We start from the raw sequence: 20,743 nt of genomic DNA, 5'->3' as shown, positions 1-20,743 counted from the left end.
GGAGCAATGGTTCCGACAGTCCCCCCTTGCTAAGAACCAGGAGATCTTTTCCCATCGGTCGTACTGTGTCTGGAACCGGCCCCCGATAAACACCAACTCTTGCATGGGCTGTAAATGCGACTTTTCACGGTTGATCATCCACCCTAACTGTTCTAGGAGACGGATTGCAAAGTCTAGCTGTCCACGTAGCAACTGAGGTTCGAACTGGTTGAGCAGACAGTCATCTATATATGGGTCGAACTCTGCCTGAGATGAAGAAAACGACTGATGGGTGTTGTGATTCTGGTAAATAGCCATGGGGCCGTGGAAATGCCAAACGGCAGGACTCACCACTGGTAATGTCGACCCTCGAATACAAACCTCAGAAATTTCTTGTGAGCCAGGTAGATGGGGACGTGGAGGTAAGCATCCTGTATGTCAAGACTGCACAGCCACATTCCCGGGGTCGACTAGAGGCGCAACTGTTCTAGAGACACCATCTTGAAATGCGGAGGCTCCATCAAGTAACGGTCTTTGAACGCTACCATGTTGTGAATCATGAGAAGCTTGTCAGAGTCTTTCTTGGGAATGAGGAAGACTGGAGAGTAGAACCCTGGAGAGAGGTGTGGGTCCAGTATTTCCTCAATGGCACATTTCCCTAACAACACTTCGATGTTGTCCCTCAACAAGTAATGTTGCGCCTCTGAATACGCCAGTGTCGCGGGCTGAGATGTCAATGGTGAAGGCTGTATGACCGGTAGTTTGTAGCCCTTCTTTAGAATTCTGGTAACATAGGGATCCTTGAGGATGGACCAGTTCCTCCAAAAGATGCTTCAGCAACCCATGTTTGTCGTAAGAGGCGACTAACGGGATCGGGTGGTCAGACTCACTGACTTGGTTGACATATGTCGGTTCCCAATTGCGCAGATCGATGCTCATGTTGTTGATCACTGGATTGTCTGGTCCAGACTTGATTATTTACAGACCGCCGCCATATAGTTGGAATATTGCTAGGTGCGGTGTAAAACTAAACTCAGTCACTCACTCACTCCAAAACCTACTGGTGTAGGGAACACTAGCATGTCTGGGGGCAGGAGATCCCAGTCGTGACAGGCGACACCCTCAATGTCTTGAATAGGGGCGCTTCCCCTTCCCTCTGCCGGGAGTGGCCGGGGCGTCCCTGGCTGTGTCTACTGGCTTCCGACGATCAGTTGTTGCGAAGTCCTGGCTTTGACCTCTTGTAAAGGCAGATCTGACGGAAGCTCTCCTTGGGATGTAACATCTCTTGCCTCTGCCGCGCATTCCCGCTTTATCACGAAAGGCAGATGAGAGGGCTTCAAATGCTGACAAAGATACCTCCATGTTTCTTATTTCAGCATGTTCCTTGTACAGCTCTGGAATGGCATTCCCAAAGATGGCTTGTGAGGAGAAAGGAGTTCTAATCGGACACTGTTTAAACTCTTCCTGCCATGAACACGCATCCAAAAATCCCATCCTGTGCACGACTGTTGTCACTGCCAGTGCTGTCCTGACATGTCCTAACAGGACATGTAACACTTTGCCTTGCCAAAGGAATAGTGACGACAGATGTTCCAATCAGGACTCATTAGGTTCGGTTAAGTCCACAGGTGAAGTAGCTGATGCTAATACTGATACAGGTCTTAGTATGCCCCAACTCTGAGTCAATTGCTTGTAACTTGGAGTCCTGAACCTTATAATGTTGCACCGTGTAGTCTTGTTTCTTAGACTTTGGTGCTCTGATTGTAGCATTCAACAATAGTTTGGCAAAGTCATCATTCAACGAAGAAATGGCATCAGTCACCATAGGATGTGGCGGGATCATAAGTTTGGGTTCCACCCTAATAGCCCTGGCGCTGTCTACCCCTGACGACGGGTAGGAGCACTCTGGGAGACTATCAGCTATCCAATCATAAATAGCAGACAATGGCAGGTACGATCCCTCTTCCTCCTTCAGTTGTGCAGGGTCCTCCTCATAGTCTGGAGAGAAGTATTGCTCGACATCAGACGTCCAAGTAATATTTGACTTGATCGAGACCGCTAACGCCAACTCCTGTGGCTGCGGTGGAGGGATCGGCCCCTACAATCCGGTGACCTGGATGGCGAACGATGTCATTGACAAACACTGGATGAACTACTCCAGGGACTTCTGGATCAAGACCTTCTGATGCCTGAACATCCTGTTCTAACGCCGCTCCAGGTATCATCAATGTAGACTAAATCTCCGGTGTACATGGAAGAGATAACCTTGAACCAGACGAGGATGCATGCGACCGAGACATTTTTCTTAATTTCTGTGTCTTCCTCTTCCTCACTACCGCCAAGTATGCCTTGAATTCCAGAATAGAGTCTCGAGCACACTGCACAATGCTGCAAGAGGGAGCAGGACACAGCAGCACAGTCCGGGCAGTACGGGTGCGGATCCTTGCCGGACTTCAAGTCTTTACAAACTTGGCATGTGGCATGTCATGCACAACAACACACACAAAACCCGTGAAAGGAATCAGTGTAAAGGCGTAGAAAGGTGAAACTTTATTAGTTCTGTCAAAGTTTTTTGCAACCCAAACACGTCTAGATCAGACGATGCTTGAAGTAAAAGTGAAGTTTTTGTGGAGTCTGTGCGCATGTCCAGGGGGTGAGATCCAGATACTTCCGTATCATGACAGTCATCGATTGCGAAGCAGCCATTCAAGATTGAATAGCAATTCAACTCCGTCAGATCTCCTACTAAGTGAAGCTTGAGGTAATATGGTATAGACCTATGGTAAGGTAAGTAAAAAATTTTAATTGTAGCCAAATCATGTACAACTTGACAGCAGATGATAGTTACTCCTCAAATGTAATGCCAGAGTTAACTCTGAACCAGATTCTAGTGGTGCTTCTTATTTTACTACATAAGCAGTCCAGTAGCTCTTGTGGTGCATACTATTAACATTTTCATTTGGTAAATGATCTGGAGCTGTTTGTGTATACTGCGGAGGCAGCAGCAGCAGCAGTCCCACTACCTTTCTCCAAACTCAACCAACGCTCAACCAATGCATTTCAAATCCAAAAATCAGTGAAGAATCTTTGGGTGTATTTTGACAGTTGCCTGCAAAGGGAGAAGCAGGTCAATGGTGTATCTAAATCCTACTACTACCTGATCAGGAACTTTGGCAACATCTGACAAGGTCTTACAGAGGACACCAGCAGAACCTTTCCCACTCATTATCACATCAAGGGTGGACTATGGATATGCTCTTCTGTTTGGACTAGCCTCTCATGAGAGATGGTGATGATGTAAAAATTCCAGTGCAGGGGAGGGTCTGTGATATCAAACATTACTGGAAAGTACTTAATAGCAGGTTCATTCAGAGAATTTTGAAACTCACTGGGTCTTTGATAGGCCAGTCTGGGAACCTGACTGTATCACACAGGTGTTTGAGGTAGTAGATGTCACAAAACAGCTCATTCTCTAACTGTGGGAAGTTGATAACTGGGATGGGGCAGTACTGGTACAGTGCTCGAGTGTTGCTCTGCAGGCGTGGAGAGAAGTCAGCCAGGTGTGATGCAATCTTCTCTATCATTAGTCGTCTGTAAACATTGAGAAACATAATATAAAACAGCACCATAAAAACTTATCATCTGAAGTAAAACAGGGATCTGGACAAGTTTATACCCATTGAAACAACACTTTGACAGCACACCTACTTGTGAAACTATTCTCTTGGCAGCTCATGCAATGTCATAATATTTACTAACAATCATCCACAGACGAAGACAAGACTTCAATAGATTGCACCAAATTATTAAGTAAGCCTGTTATCACCTATATTATTCTTTGATTTAGACTCAATAAATTAAGACCCCAAACAACTATTGTGATATCAAAATGTCCTTCCAAGCATCCAGTAAATCTTTCAACAAGATTCATACTGGTCAAGTGATTAGGTAGATTCCTGTCTGTTTAGCCATTTGTATCAACATTGAATCAGATTCTTTTCTTGCTTGAGTAAAATAGAGAAGCTGGCTTTTCTTACTTGAGTAAAATAATGTGGCAAGCTGCAGGGGTTAAAACCAAGGATAGCTCTGGTACCTACATTGTTGAACCAACTTGGGACATCCCAAGCTACATTTAAGAAATAAATCATGCTGTTCTCGGAATTGATATTAAAATTAGTCTTCAGTGACTCTGGCTCTCTCCTGACTAATTCCCATCACATGATTTGGAAGGTTTTGAACATCAGAACCACTCTGTACCATATTATGGCACTATAATTCCTATGGTACAATATCATTCTTCAGTTTGGTAAAAACATTCATATAGGTCAAGCAAAAGGATAAAGAAGTTAACAATCTTCTTCTAATCTCATCTGTAAATAAATAAATGCCAAACCATACTGACCTCATTTCACTATTCCAGATGGCCTCTGGTGTGTCAAATTCTCCTAGGAATATCTCAGAAAACTTTTCAGCAGAATAGTTTTCTAGGTAGCAAACCATTGCTTCAGGTACAATATGACCACATATACTTTGAAGCATTATGTCTGATGTTTTGTTCTGGAAGACAAATATCAGTAAGCATAACAAGTTATGCACGGCACATGAAGGCAACTTGTTCCATGATAAAATATGAACAAAATATAATATCTAAATATTGGACAAAAGTATCTACATATGTAACATGTCCTATGAGCCTAAGAACACTTAAAAATACCTCACACCAAATGAGCATCTCTATGTGCATGCACACCAGCAATCCACGTGATCAGTTGAAGCTCGTCACTCTCTCCATTTTTAAAGTCCAGGAGTTTTCCTGACTCATTAATACTATGAGTCAGGACAAGTACAAAATATAATTTTTCCCCACTAAATATATATTTGTCTTTATCCTCACTCATACTAATTGCTTGCTCCTGACATTTGGTGGGCCAGCAATCTATTTGGATTCAAAAGGAATGGTCAATATACCAATGGGAACTCTTTAAGTCACTATGTCCATATAAGGAGAACCACCACCTTTAGCTATAGAGGTAATTCATAAGATTTTGTGGACTTTAAAGACATGCAAAGAACTACATTTCCACATCTGGTCGTCAGCTTAACTGAATCATATGACTTGTGCAATCATTTATCTTGTAAAGCAGCAGACATGGACTCTGTTGGTGGCTATAGGACAGCAACCTGATTGTGGATAAATTCTTATCTTCTAGTTTCTACTGTTAATAACTATGATACAACCATGCCACTGAACTGGTGAATTTCGAAGACATCCTGTTAAAGTCCCCAAGATTATAGTTAGCAATGTTCGTCATCCAAAAACATCCTTCCAGATGAAGATGTAATTGGTGATATCAGCATGAACATCCCTCTGAACTTTGTTCTTCTCAATACAGTTCTCTTTTGTTGTATCCTCAAAGTGACTCATGCAAAACCTGCCTTGTTTGATGCATACTTGCCAACATTTCGAAATAATTTGAAGTCTGTAGTTTGTACTTTTTCTATGAATTTATAATACCTGGTACCCTAAATTTCTGAACCACATAGTAATACAGGCATGATTTTACTATCAAAAATTTACAAGCAACTGTGAAGGAAATATGCTTATTCATACCACATAATCTATACATGGAGAACATTAATTTACCAGCTTGACAAGACATAGTTTGACATGATTTTGACCACTTCAGTGATGATCAGAACAGAACACCATGGTAGCTATAATAGTTTACAGTTTTAACATTTTGACTAATTGATCTGGAAATCTAGGGAACACAGACTGGTAAACAGCAACTATCAAATAATTGGTTTTATTAGTTCATTTAAATTCCCAAGATGCCAAATTGTGATAAAGTAACATTATTCATGAAGTAATCATTGCTGTCTAGGGGCAGTTTTGTTTATCCGAACTTTTTATGCCGTCAACACTTTTTCACATCTTTCAATCAAATTAGGTGCCATTTGTCAAAACAGACAAAAGCAAAGTTTCTCTTGATTTTAGGAGATTTCAATGTTCATTTTGACAACCAGGAGGACTCTCGGATCACACTAGTGTGCAGCATTCTTGAAAACTGTGATTTAAAACAGCATGTGAACCAACACATCGGTCAGTGCTTCTATTGATTGGGTAATTACACATGGTCCGCATGCATGCTATCCAAAAATTGGAAGTCAAAGAATCCATATTCTCAGATCATTCCATAGTGACTCTCGCATTAAACCTTGAGCGACCCAGTTTGAAACAATGTGAAGTACAAATCAGCAACAAGAACAGCATAGATCTTGGCGATTTAAGAAGGACCTTGTAGAGTCTCTTGTGTCTGATCCACCTAATGATACAGAGGAGCTTGTAGATCTGATTATTATCCATACAGTGAAACATAACCGAGTACATAAAAATCATATGTTGCACACATGTAATAAACCCTAAAACGAATTTCATTGGTCAGTTATTTGACCATGGCCTCCATGACCCCATTGGAATGTGGAACTACTTTTTTCAATCGTAACTTTTTACTACAAATTTACTATGAATGTTAAGTATCGCTACTACAAGAACAAACCAATGAAATGCTATCAAATACAAAACATTACAAAGAATTTTTGTGCAAACAATTATTCACGCCTTTCTGATGCACAACACAGGGAAGTGGGAAATCTGTTGTCTTCAAAATCAGCCTGCCATGCTTCCATGCTCGCTTTGCGCATCTTCAATCATTCCGTCATCTGAAGGTGTCCAAACTAAATCTACATCCCAATGCATGTTGTAAACAAATGCTCTCGCTCAGGAAATATGGATTTATATACGTAAAACAATATGACACACTCGCTCGTGTATTAATCTCTATTTAATGCCACAAGTTTGCTAGACAAACATGCTCCAGCAAAACTGAAGGTGTTCCCCAAGGGAGCCACCTCATGGTACAACTGTGAGATACTGAATGACAAGAGGGGGAAGTGTATAGCTGAACATCACTGGTGCAAGTCCAGATTGTTGATTCACTATAAGCTGTATTCTGCTGCTTGGAACAATGGCAACAAGTGTATCAAAACAGCTATATCAGAGCATATGCATAGCAAGATTTTCCACACCGTTCAAGCTGTTAGGGAAAATATATGACGTGAGGGGTTCAACTGATATTTCATGGAGAAAATCACCAAGTTACGTCATTCTCTTGGAGAGGTGTGCGAGAATATATTGTCTGAGGAACTTACTGGTCAGCTGATGGTGTCATTTGCTCCTGTCTGTGACATTGATATCAGAAAGATCATTATGTCCTCTAAGATAACATGCTGTCCCCTGGATCCTGAACCCACCTAGTTCTTCATGAAAATTCTTGACACTCTTCTATGCACAGTCACCAGTTTTATCAACAAAAGTTGGAAACCAGCGTCTTTAAATACTGTTTCAAAACCACCATGATACAGCCTTTTATAAAGAAGCCTTCACTAGGTTCTGAATAGTACTCAAACTACCGATCAGTTTCAAACTTATCTTTTCTGTATAGACTGCAGGAGAAGGTAGTGGAACAACAGTTAACTCAACACCTTCACAAATTTCACTTAATGGATAAGCATCAGTCTGTGTACAGGGCATCACACAGTACAAAAACAGCTTTGAATTGTGTACTGGACAAGGTCAATAGTGCTGTCGACTACAGCAACATTGCCATGCTTGTTTTGCTAGCCCTTTTGTCTGCTTTTGATACAACTGACCATGAAATGTTGATGGATCGACTACAAACTGATTCTGGTATCTCTGGGACTGTTCTAAAATGGTGCCTCTCATACCTGTCATGTACACATTGGTGATCTCCAGTCATCTTCCTCAGTGCTCAAATGTGGCATACCCCAGGGTTCCATGTTGGGGCCAGTCCTCTTCATGATATATACTGATACCAAAACCCTTGGGTCACCTTATTGCACAGTACCAGGTCATTAGCCACTTCTACGCTGATGATTCACAACTGGTCCACAAAATGATTCCATCAGAGACTAACCAGGCTTTCACCATACACAACATGGAGTTGTGCAAAATCTGGAAGTGTACTTGGACAGCAGTTTCTCCATGGAAATTCAAATAAATCAGCTGTGCAAAACTATTCACTATCATCTCCATAATATATTAAGTATTCACCACCATCTCACCCAAGACACCACTGCTCTGCTTGTTCACTCCCTCATTCTGTCACTAATGGGCTATTGCAAAAGTGTGCTTACACATACCTCCAAAACCCTGATAACACACCTTCAATCTCTCAAAAATAAGGCTGCCTGTCTTGTAACCCGTTCTAAGCTCTCCCATAACATACATTTCATTCTGGATTCCTTGCACTGCAAGCTGGATACAGATCCATGAAAGAATTTATTTCAAGGTACTTACTCTCGCATTTTTGTGTGTTAACTCCACGGTTCCCTCATACCTGTGTGATCCTCCACCATTCAACCTCAAGATATATGGTGCTTTGCTTCAATTGAAACTACACTACGGAACTCCCTTCCACTTAAACTACGTACAGCTCCATCTCTTTAAGCGTTCAAGCGTAATCTCAAAACACATTTTTTCAACAATAGATGGAAATTTTAACCATAGATATACTTATCCTATCTCACATTATGAAGCTCTCTTCTTTTTCTCCAACTATGTGTGCTTTATGCTAAGCTGAATCAAAACTTGCTGGCCTCCGACCACCCGACCTCTGTGCCTACCGCGATATCAACACCTGTCAATCAGCATTAAGCTTGTGGAGCATGCTCAGCTGCTCAAGTGACAACCTGTGCCTTTCCTCTCGTCTTGGAGCCTGTGATGTGGGGCAGCTTGGATGGGCATCCACTGCATTATAAGTATATAAATATACACTTTATGGTTCAAATTTCCAAATTTTGCCATGCTCTGTAGTAATAGCAGTTTACCCTTTCGCTACTACTGACCGATGACGATGCAATGTGAAGATAAGCATGAGCGTAGAGCTGTTGTGCTGATCGGAGTGAGGATGAACTAGTAGGTCTCGTCAATGGGGGAAGTGGCACGGGATGGGGTTGGCTAGGTCTTGTAGGTTGACGTACCAACTTGTGGCTGGCCAAAAGGGTGCGACCAAAAGCAGTGCCATCCTCTTGGTCATGTGAACCTTTAGAAGTATGCATGGAAGAAGAACCACTGGTGGAAAGGCTTAATTTGAGACCGTCCGACTGAATGGCTACGGCATCATGTCGCCAGGCCAATGAACAGGGAGTCTTCGATGACATTCTACACACCTGGAATGTGATTGGCTGTTATTCCAAGTGAATCCACCAGGTTGATAAACTGCTGTGTCCATCACAGAAGTTGAGGAGAGCCCATCTGGTTGATGTGCCACATGACCACTGCATTGTCCAATAGGATCCTGAGAGATGACGCTTGAAGAAGATCTTTCCAGTGGACAATGGACAGAATTACCGCTCTAAGCTTTAGAATGTTGATGTGACAAGCGTGAGACCACTGCCCTGACACTAGCTGATCAAGTATGTGAGCCCCCCATCTGTAAAGGTGGTGAGACAGGGCAAATGGCTCTAAATAAATGCTTCCACAAACGTTCAACTCGTCTGTCCACCATAAGGATATAAGATAAGGATGTAGCTCTAAGGGAAGGGACGTCAATGCTGCTTAATTGCTAACTCTGATATGAGGACCTAGGAACAGTTGAAATGGCTGAAGCTGAAGCTGAAGTTGGTTCCTGAAGTGTCAACTTGTGTAGACGTCAGAAGACCCAAGAGCTCCTGCCACTGATGAAGTGTTGTGGACTGAGACAATGCAAGTGGAGTGAGACAATGCATCTTGCAAAAAATGATCCCTTAGAACAAACAGTCTGTTGACCTCTGTGTCAAACACCACTCTGATGAACTGAAGATGGTGAGTAGATATCAGTTTTGATTTCTGACGATTGATGAGTCAGCTTGTCCATATGACAACGGAGAAGCGCATGGTCGGTCTGGGTCTGGATACAATCATTGATGTATGCTTCGAATGTAATCCCCTTGGATGTACAAAGATGACAATCGGCTTTGTGACCCATGTAAACAGAGGGCCAAAGAAATTCCACGTGGGAGAACATGCCACTGATAGTGGGTGCCCTTGAAGACAAACTGAAGGAACTTGTGATGTGATGAAAAAATCGGAATGTGTAAATATGCATTTTGCAGATCGACAATGATCATGTAATCCCCCGTCTTGATAATCATTCTAAGGAAATGTGGAGGTGCTGGAAGAAACAGCTTGCTGAAAACCTTCATATTGAAGATGACTCTCAGCTTGTCCAAGTCTACCTTTGGGACCAGAAATATCAGAGTACCCCAGTTCTCTCAGAGTCGGTCACAGAGATTCAAACACCCATTTCTAAAGCAATATGTCTATTGTGGTTTGTAGAACAGCCATCTGCTGTAATGGATATGTTCTGTGATTTGGAGGGAGTGTACCGTATATTACTGTGTATAAGCCGACCCCCTAACGGAGCCCTAAAATCAGTGACAAAATGGTATGTTTCATGCATGAGCCGATCCCCCGTATCAGGCATCTGGCAGTTCTCAATTCTCATACATGTGCTTAATCAACAGGTCCACATCATCAAGCTGTCAAAGAGCAAAGTAACGATGTTTCAGGAGATAAATAATCAATGTGAATAAGCTGAAGAATACAATCAACAACAGTACTCGTAAAACTTGTCAAATGAACATTATAAGTTACTACGTCCATCTTTTTTGAGTGATTGTGCGCTGTAATTCAAGTGACAACTAGGCTCTCATCGCCTTGAACTGGATGCTCGGACACAATGTTTATCCTAAAATATGTGCATGAAGCATTTTTGTCACAGGTCATAACCTAGCACAATACATGCACTAAGTTCTATAATGTATTATAAGTGGTGATGTGTTGTGTAACACATTCGGAATTGCATGATTTTATCCAAAACTTTCCTCTGAATCTTTAAGTTTACAAGGACAGTATCTATCGCTGTTATCTGATTGGCTGCCATAGGTCACATGTTTGATTTTGACCATTCACAATCCTTATAGCAGACTGTGGCAAATAAGATGAAACTAGTTTTTATCCAGTAAGATTGCTTCTTACAAATTGGAAAATACTCTTGTCAAGGTTGATGTTTCAAACGATACCCAACATCAAACGAATCGCTTCACATGTTATTTCATATGAAGCTTAAAAAACGGAGGTAAATGCCCGTTGTATCCCGTTACCGAGAAGAGAGTCACTGATATTGGGGAAAAGACGACCATAGATGTTATTTGATAAGTCTTTTAATAACAATTTTCCGATAATGTAAAAACAAATATATAAAAGGTTGAGGGGATATTTAGCAGGATCACACTGTGCCTTTCAGCTGGGGGATATAATGACATGTTACAAATGAATGCCCAAACTCCAATAATCGCCTACTTCTTGAAAGTACTTGTGCAAACAACAAAACAATAACAATCAGGCCCACTATTAACAGTACTTGTGTATCGCTTGCATGGCATTACAGAACAACAGGAAGTAATCACCATATGTGAAGTGACAGGAAACAGCTGATCATATTGCACGTAAGTTTGCAAATGGCGACCAAACAGGATTATAACTTTTTAAAAATTATTATTGTGTGTAAATAGGTAGGTACAGAACTTGGGGCAAAATAATTTGAAAACTGTATACTTCGATTTGTATTTTATAGATCATTTATAACAAAGTGGCTGTAATCATCGTAAACTTTCTGGCAGGTATACCGCTAACCTGTAAGATCGTCCTGACAGGGCACTGACGACCTGAAAAATACTTTCGTGAAATTGTGCCTCATAGATAAGATGACCCTACACACAGCTTTGTTTGGTCCTCCAAATTCGGCTTATACACTGTAATATATGGTAAGAGGAGGATGGCCCACAATCGGAAGTTGGAACCCAGATGATAGAGTGGCGACAACATAAGTCTTCCAAGAAGATCAAGTTTGGGGTATAAGTCCCAAGTCTTCTGCCTATAGGAGAAAGCTGGATGGGCACAACAGGGGACGGAAGAACCAAGTCGGGCTCTTGGATCCTAGGCTCACTGTCTGTCAGGCTTCAGAGACTCAGACTGATCAGAGGCACAAAAAGAGGAACATAAGTCTGGATTGGAATATAAGTCTGGATTAGATGGTACATATCAAGCAATTCACCACTGTCGCATGGAATTCTCAACCTGCATGCATTGGTACTTAAGAAACTCCACCAACACCTGAAGATGTGCATCCTTCCCAACTCTATCAGCCACCTACCGAATCGCTCCATTGAATAAAGTTCTACCCGACCAGGGGTGTCGGAACAGGTCAGTGCGGTATCTATCCTCCCAGGAGGATAAATGGAGAGGACCTCTGTGGTGCATATAAGAGAAGTGAGCCAGCTAATTGAGGATAGATTGAAATTGCTCTTGAATCAAAACCATCATTGCTCGAATATAAGCCTGATGATGTGAACACACAATGACTGCCATTGCAACTGCTTTGGATGCTGTCAAGATCAGGTTGAAAGGAGCCATAACATTCCTGATAGCACCATCCAAATGTGAAAGCTGATGATCTTCAACTAAAGACGACGAATACGCCTGTTGTGTGGAGCCCAACATAGCAATGTCATCACTGCACTCGTCTCTAACGCATACGTCCTGATGACAGACAACACAAGCGATGGATATGACTGATCAACCATGGATGATGGCTGGGAAGGAATCTCTCCTGAGGATAAAATGACCACTCAAGCAGGCAATGGATCGTCTAAGGTATGCTATTTGAAGCAAGGAAGGGCATCCACTGAGAAGGTGTTGGACAGTCTCTGTAAATTCATTTCATAATAGACATTTCATGTTCACATTTTGATTAAGAATCACATGCTGGCGACTGTGATTGGGAAGTGACTGGTCCTTAGCAGCAAAAAGGAAGCCCTCACACAGACCAGGCGACTTCATCCAGGTGAAGGAATCGGTTGGAATGCTGTTCTGTTCCAATCACAGCATGTAAACACAATGCAATGGCTTCTCAGGGAGCTTCTCAACAAAGGACCGACTCTAAGCAGGCTTGGTGAAGGACTTCACCTGGTTTACTCCCATGGCTGTAGCATCCAGCAGTACATCACCATCAACAAAATCAACTTCAAATTTCAGATTGTGTCCAACAACCTTGGCATGCTTAAAATAACTATGGAATTCCTTGCTTTCAATGTGAGTCTTGCTATGCATCACCAGAGGATCATCCGATAGATACATATGTGCAGTGGTACACAATAAAATTCTATAATGAAGAGCCTCCACATTAATCAAACCCCGATTGGCATGATTGGCATATATAAACGATTAAGAGTGAGTGAGTGAATTAGTTTTACACTGCATTCGGCAATATTCCAGCTATCTGGCCGAGGTCTGTAAATGATCAAGTCTGGACCATACAATCCAGTGATCAACAGCATGGACATTGACCTGCGCAACTGGGGAGCTTGACCACCCCATCCCGTTAGTCGCTCTTTATGGCAAGCATGGGTTGCTGAAGGCCTATTCTACCTTAGACCTTCACAGGTCTAAACAATTAAGAGACGAATGAGGGTGATTGGCTCTGTTATCAGACATGATCTATCTGGTCTGCTGGTCAAGACTCTGGATGTCTTGTTTTGTCCAATCAAATACTCCAAAGGAATAGGAGAGGAATGGCACATCAAAAGTATTGGGGGCTTCATCCTTGTTTTAAGCATTTACCTCTAAGCTCCAGATTTTCTTTAAAGGTCACATGCAACCAAAAAATCAAACATAATTAAAACACATTTATGACTTATTCATGACATATAATATACAATGCTGCTTTTAAAAAACACAAAAACAAAATTATAAGCGTACAATCGCGATTCAAAAGTGCAATATTTTGTACTTGGGCTTACTTCCCCCGAAACGAAGTCCTCGGGAGACCGAACCAAGTCATAGCGGGTGGATGTGCACTCAAGTGTAACGGTGGCTTCTGATTGGCTGTTTCATTTGCTGATATGCTGAGGGTTCATTGTGTGTACAGAAGGATGATCTGTTTGATGGGCATTTTAGAAGTATAGTCAGTCACAAGAAAGTAAGATTCTTTATGGATAACAACTTCTCTTTGTGTACTTGATGCGTCGTTTCAGTATGGATTCATACACTGTTGTCAAACAAAATCATATACACGAAAAGAAGTCGTTATCCATGAAGAATGTATATAGAGATGTTGGGTTTTGAAAATACATGTTCTCTGAATTTGCGCTCGATCCAATCAAAAATCATGTCAGTAGAGATGGTCAACTACTGAGTGGCTGGAATCTGTCATTCGTCCAAGTACAAAGCAGGACTTGAAACTGACAAGAGTTTGCACCAGTTTCCGTTAGATCCAGTCATCCGAAAAAAGTGAATGTAGTTTGTTTGCAACCCACAGACATAAAAACCTGTCATGTGTATCACACCTGCCTAATTACATAATGTGGCAGAGACGGGACTCGGGTGCACGAGTCATAAATCAACTTATTTTCTTTATGTCGTATAGTCTGATAGGTGTTAAAGGGGCACTGATGCGGAGCAATTTCCGTGGACTGGTGTAAACTTTTGTTATTATTTTTCTCCCGTGAGTACCCGGATGATATCCCAGAATTCGTGACTGGTTCGTGAACTCTGCTGCGCAGTCCGTATGCGCAATTGGGAGTTTAATTATAGACAGATCAACTAAGGTGAAGTCATTTTCACTTCATTACAAGTGTAATATGAAAACAAATGAAACATTTTGAAGGTTAATCATCTGCCAGTGGTAGAAATGGTAAAAAAACTATTAGGACGGAAAAATATCGAAGTCAATGTACGTCTCTATATTTTGTCTCATAACCCTAATTAGCGTATTGTCATATTTGTATGATTTTGAACATTAATAAAAAAAAACACACGGTCTGCTTATACTTATAGTAAATTTCTAACATGACAGCAACATTTATACATTGTATAGATTGCCAATGTGGATCCCATTTCACATACATACGCAATCTAGTGTGTGTTTTCTTTCATATTGATTCTGCTGAATGCTACAACAAATAAATTAAAACAAAATGCAAATAATGAATGTAAAACAATGTCAGGCTACTACCTTGTTCACGAATATATCCATCAATATCCACATAAAAGAACGATATTCCATTCATCTGCAGCTGGTAAATAATCCTGGACTGTGTCGTGTGTCTTGCAACAGTCTAATTTGCGAAAAAGTAACACATCGTGTCACGTCTTTAACATTGGTGAAAACCTGACAAACCTCTCATTGGTCACCCAAGATAGCACACCTGGCAACTAATTGTATGATGTCCGCCATTCTAAGTAATTTAGTGAACCAATAATGAGCAACCAATTAATCAACGCAAGGGTGGTTAATTCTTTGAAGGGAGGATGTTGTTTTTACACTCGCACTTTACGACAGGGTGTAGTCAGTATAGATTAGTACATTTACACATACTGTCTTCAGACAAATCCGCTGTAGAAGATAAAAGTAATTAATCAATCAGTGTGTTATCGGTTAATCCTTTGATCGATGTTTGTTTTTGTAACTCAGCTGATAAACCCTCTTGCATCACTTACGTGCACATATTATATAACATACAATACATTTGCCACTACAGACCTTAATTTATAATGTTGAGTATTTACTCCAGACAGGAGAAATGCCAAATGGGAACCTTTGTTGAGTAACCTGAGTGGTGTTACTACTAATTATACCTGTTATAAATTCATTAACTGACCATCCAGAGAATGATGACAAATAACATGTGTAGGTTTACACCATCAAACGCGAGTTACAGCAAGGAAGATGTAACCTCTGTGTCGCATGCACCCTGAAAACACTTTTGGGCCGAAACTGCTTTGAGGATACCAACGGAACTTAGTTATATAAGGAATACATACATGCATTTGCTGTGTACTTGGGTAAATAGGTTGGGTAATAAGTTGGGTTTTTTTTTTTACGTAAGAAGATTTTCATATTTCTCTACCAAAGGGAAAGTCATTGTTTTTAGTTTACGAATTCAAATAAATCAACGGTGTGTTTTTATTATCATAAAAAATAAACCCGGGTAGCTACCATAGCTACCAATATTTTCGTATGATATTTGCTATCACAGGTGAACCAACACTCAAAACTATCTAAATATAAAGCTTTGCAATCCTTCCGACAGAAACAAATGGCTTGCTACGTGCCTGTAGACATCATATTTTCACGTAACATGATTAAATATCGAGGTTAAAAACACAGAAATTGGATAAAATTGGATTAATCACTACACCATCCAAGCATCAGAAAAAAACTACACTGCTGGGATATTTTGTTACTATCAGACAAGGAATACCATGGATATTTTTAAATAATGGCATATGATGGGTATCCGGCCTCCTGACTATTTAGGGTGAAGAAATTCTGCTAATGTGGCCAGGAGCCCAGTCCCCGTGTCCGGCACGGTCGAGGGAGCGGGCGCTGACCAATTTGCAGCTTGGTTTCGTAATTAGACTGTTGGCGAGAAACATTATTCGCTCCGCATCAGTGCCCCTTTAAGTTCAAATTGCACGTGGTCAATGATTGAAGCTGTGTACTGCATGCTGTCTTTAGCAGACAGGCAGACAGACATATAGGTGTGAATAAACCGGACACTGAGCTTTCTCTGAGACAGAGACTGCCTACCACAATCAACAAGTTTTTTTTACGTAACGAGTAGATTATTTATGCATATTGTTTCAAGCTCCGCGAACCTATTCACTGCGCATGCGTTATGGACGCAGCACAGCACAGCTGTTGAAACCAGTTTTCGCTCAGCGCTGGGGGGAATTTAGTGAAAGGTTTGAACTCTGATATCGCGGGCTTTTTTTTTCATCGCATTTTTTTCAACTTTATAGGTTGAATTGGCATTTTTTATGATTTGTTTCGGTAAGTGCATACCGAAAGGTACCAGAATCTGCAAAGTTGTGTTTTACGTTGCATGTGACCTTTAAATCAGATTTATATTTGGCCCAAAGTTTATGTTGAATCTGGGCACTTTGGAGCTTGTCTCGAACTTGCAGTCCAAGATCTGTAGGTCTGTAGATGTAGGTCTGATCTTGAAACTTGACTGATCCCATCATTAGTTTCCCTGCCATGTTTCAAATGAAGAGCATTACATTTGTCGAGTCCAAATGTCATGCCAATATCATTAGGAAAGGACTTGACAAGGAGAATCTGCTAACAGGTATCTACTTTAGCAAGGAGCTCCATGTCATCTATGTAGAAGAGATGAGTAAGCAGTGTTGGGGATCTGTGCTGAGGAGGTCCGGAATGGTAGCCCTCCTCCCTATTGAGCAGAAAACTCAAAGGATTTAAAGACAGACAAGGATTGAAGGAGTCTCCCTGAAATATTCCCCTTCTGACTGGAATAGATTCTGAAGTCAGTACTTGTCCTTGCGAGCACATCTCAAGTTGAGTCGACCAGCAACAAAGACTTGAGATTTAAGACTTGAGTAAATTAAGTAGTCGCTCACGGAGGTCATTACCCTGAGGAGACTTCAGAATGCATTCATGACGGACATGCCTCTTCCAAAATGATTTTCTGTACAAGAAGTTGATCCTGGCACCCACAACTTCCTTTCTCGTCCCCTTCTGTTCTCTGTAAATTATGTTATTGGAAGAGCAGTAAGATGACACAAGATTTGTCAAACACCCCGAGAATAATCTGCACTGTGTATACAAACATGTCACAGGGAGGAATTTTTCGGATCAGAGAAGTCTCCTAAAGTAACAGTGTTTGGACATAGGGGAACAGTTTCCAGTACTGGTTTTGAATGCCATCAAACCCTAGAGCTGAATTAGATATGGACTTTTTGATGACACTTTTCAGGCAATCTGGTGAGATTAACAGACAAACAACCTAGTTACTTTCTCAGGTATTGCATGGTCATATTATTTTATCCTCTACTAAGTCAAGATACACACTGTAACAACCGTCATACATGCACACACAGTTACGGAACTGAATAATTTAATACCTTAATGCATAACATCCCTCCATTTCTTCAACAGTCAGAATGCTTAAACAAATATAATACATAAATAACGGTTTCAGACATGCATGCACACACACACACCTTGACCCTTGCACTTCAACAATCCATTTGTTAAAACACATGGACTACATAAATAATGGCATTACAGTACTCTCTCTCTCTCACAGACACACAGACACGCACACAGACACAGAGACACACACACACACACACACACACACACACACACACAGAGTTTTCACAATTAAAACATAAATATACATATTTCTGAAATGAAAATTTTGGGTGCACTTTTCTGATGACTTTATCTTTCACCCAACAAATTATTGCAATTCCCTCGTATTCTCCTTTAAATTGCCTTTAGTTCAACACTTGTGAAATAAATGTCTCTCTTTCTTAGCTTTATATACTGCAATAGCTGCATCAAAGGGAACTTCCTTAGATCTTGGGGCTCGATTTGGATTGTATAAGCGGGCTGGCTTACCTATGGGTTAGAACCTATTTTCAGGGGGTAAGGAAATGACATTACATATCGCTTTGAGTGAACGAAAAAGAGAAGACAACTGTCTCAGTAGACAGTAAATTTGCAATTGAACATCACTCGACAAGTTTGTTTACCATTTCAGTTCTAATTTGTTTTTGCTTTGCATTATATAATATGCAGGGATAAAGATTACCGTGCCAGAAATCAGAAATCAGCTAAGAGCTGTGCACATATCCCTATGATTACCAGTGATTTTCATGATGAATTCTGATACAGACATTGAAAAATATAGTATCTGAAAGTGATATTTCATCAAGAGATATATATATTCTAGCACTGTGTAATTCTGATTGCAGGTTTTGTTGTATCAGTATGAAATATTTATATTCAAAACTAAGGTTGTGTTACAGCACTTTGGTGTATTGTTCCCACTATTACCACATTCTGAAGTATACCCTTGGTGTGCCAGGCTGTCCTAGGATTGACAAGAGGTTGTCATGTTTTTACCAATCATCAGTCTAGAGAAACTATGAACCAATGAATTATACTGTACATTAATAATTGCATAACCAAAAATAGATATAGGACTAGAAAATACTTTTGGTATTTGTCATGAAAAGACAGAGAATGATGAAAAAGATTTGTTTGAACAAATGGAAGAGTTTATCAACATAATTTATGGTCTTGATTACATACGTTACACTATGACAGGTACATGGTCATTTAAATATTACATGACAGGTCACGCCTTGATTTTCATTTATTGCAGGAGATGTACATTATTGGGGCAATCCCACAATAACACAGCCTGGATGCAACACTGAGGTATGGATGATAGTCCAGGGATGTGGGACAGTTTATCAGGCTGTCCTGGGTGCTGGTCCTTCGCTAAAGTCCTAGATGAACTCCTAGATGATGATCACCTGTGTCAATTCTTGTTTGGCTGAAGGCATCTGCATGAATCTCAAATATGCTGGTGGCTCGGAGAAACATCTGAGTCACACGTCTTTTGAGTGAGCAACTCAAAGTCTGTTTGACGAGTATGTTCATGCTTCACTGCTTTCTTTGTTGTTTTTCGTAGAATGCAGTAGTTCCCTGTTGATGTTAAATCTGGGTGATAAGAGGTTGGTTACCATGACTGAGGTGACAACATTTCTACTGTTTGTTCGTGGGCCACATAGCTATACCTCTACTGCAATGTTGATTCTTGTGATGCATTGACCTGAACAGTAATATAAACATTCATCTAAATAAGCAATGAATCCCTTGTCCCAGTCCTCTCACTATAAGGGCTATGGCAGTTGTTGAGATTAACAGGTTTGGTTACAATAAAAGGAACTAGTGACATGTGATATGCAAAATAGGCCTGCACTGCCACATGCATTCTGTTGATGCCAAGTTTCATATGTAGTTTTGTTTATATTTCTATCTCATTCTTGATTAGAAATGAGTTGAGGGTTCTGACAACTTGGTCATAGTATTTGAGCAGCTGTGGTTGTAATATTCCCCTTGTGCACAAGCTGATGGGGTTTGACTGCATGACGACTTCATGAAGACCTGAAGTTGTGTGGTGGTCTAGGGTTCGGGCTGGCATGTAGCTGCATGCTGATGTAACAGCAAGCAGGGCTAAGGCTGCTTCTTCCCATGATACTGCTAGGATGTCTACAGTCCAGGCTAATGAATCTGGAACCTGTGAGGCAACGACTGTCATCTGATTGTTGAATCCTGTCACAAATAAGTCTATTTGAGGTACAAGTATCTTGATGTCCTGGCGAGATAGAAATAGCTCTCGATTGGCCTTAGTTGCAGTCTTCACTCTCTATGTTAGCCCCTGCACTGACATAAGGAGTCCTAGAATCCTTTGCCAACTCTTGACAGGTACTCTTGAATTGAGAACTTGCGGTAGAAAATTCTGGATCTTAATTCTACAAACCTCTGGTAATTGAATGCAGTTTCCCAAGTTTAGGAATCTGGCTAGCTATTCTTGAAACGTATGTGGCCCTACGAAGTTCTTAAGCCCATTCCTACCACATTGACTACGCCCAAAGTTAAGAATTCTTAGGGTTACGACCGTTTTGAGAATAAGGGCCCTGATTCCTAAAACTTTAGATCCTGTGGCAGCTGCAGTTCCATCTCCTGGAAGTTGACTAGCCAACCCAGTTGCAATAACAGTTGATTGGTGAAATTCAGCTGACGTCTGAGTAGATCTACGG

The 20,743-nt window shown here is 41.0% G+C and overlaps 1 protein-coding gene across 1 annotated transcript in view; it reads right to left on the bottom strand.

The window, feature by feature from the left end:
* Positions 1-20,743, bottom strand: part of LOC137298857 (dnaJ homolog subfamily C member 13-like) — a 318,010-nt gene that overhangs the window by 104,733 nt on the left and 192,534 nt on the right. The window contains exons 33-34 of the mRNA XM_067831190.1: positions 4,382-4,536; positions 3,369-3,570 (exon numbers count right to left, since the gene is read on the bottom strand). Coding sequence (XP_067687291.1) covers positions 3,369-3,570; positions 4,382-4,536 — 357 coding nt within the window. The remainder of the gene's footprint in view (positions 1-3,368; positions 3,571-4,381; positions 4,537-20,743) is intronic.

Source organism: Haliotis asinina, chromosome 10 (genome assembly GCF_037392515.1).
Source record: "Haliotis asinina isolate JCU_RB_2024 chromosome 10, JCU_Hal_asi_v2, whole genome shotgun sequence".
Lineage (NCBI taxonomy): Eukaryota > Metazoa > Mollusca > Gastropoda > Lepetellida > Haliotidae > Haliotis > Haliotis asinina.
This window is presented reverse-complemented; position numbering and strand designations above follow the sequence as displayed.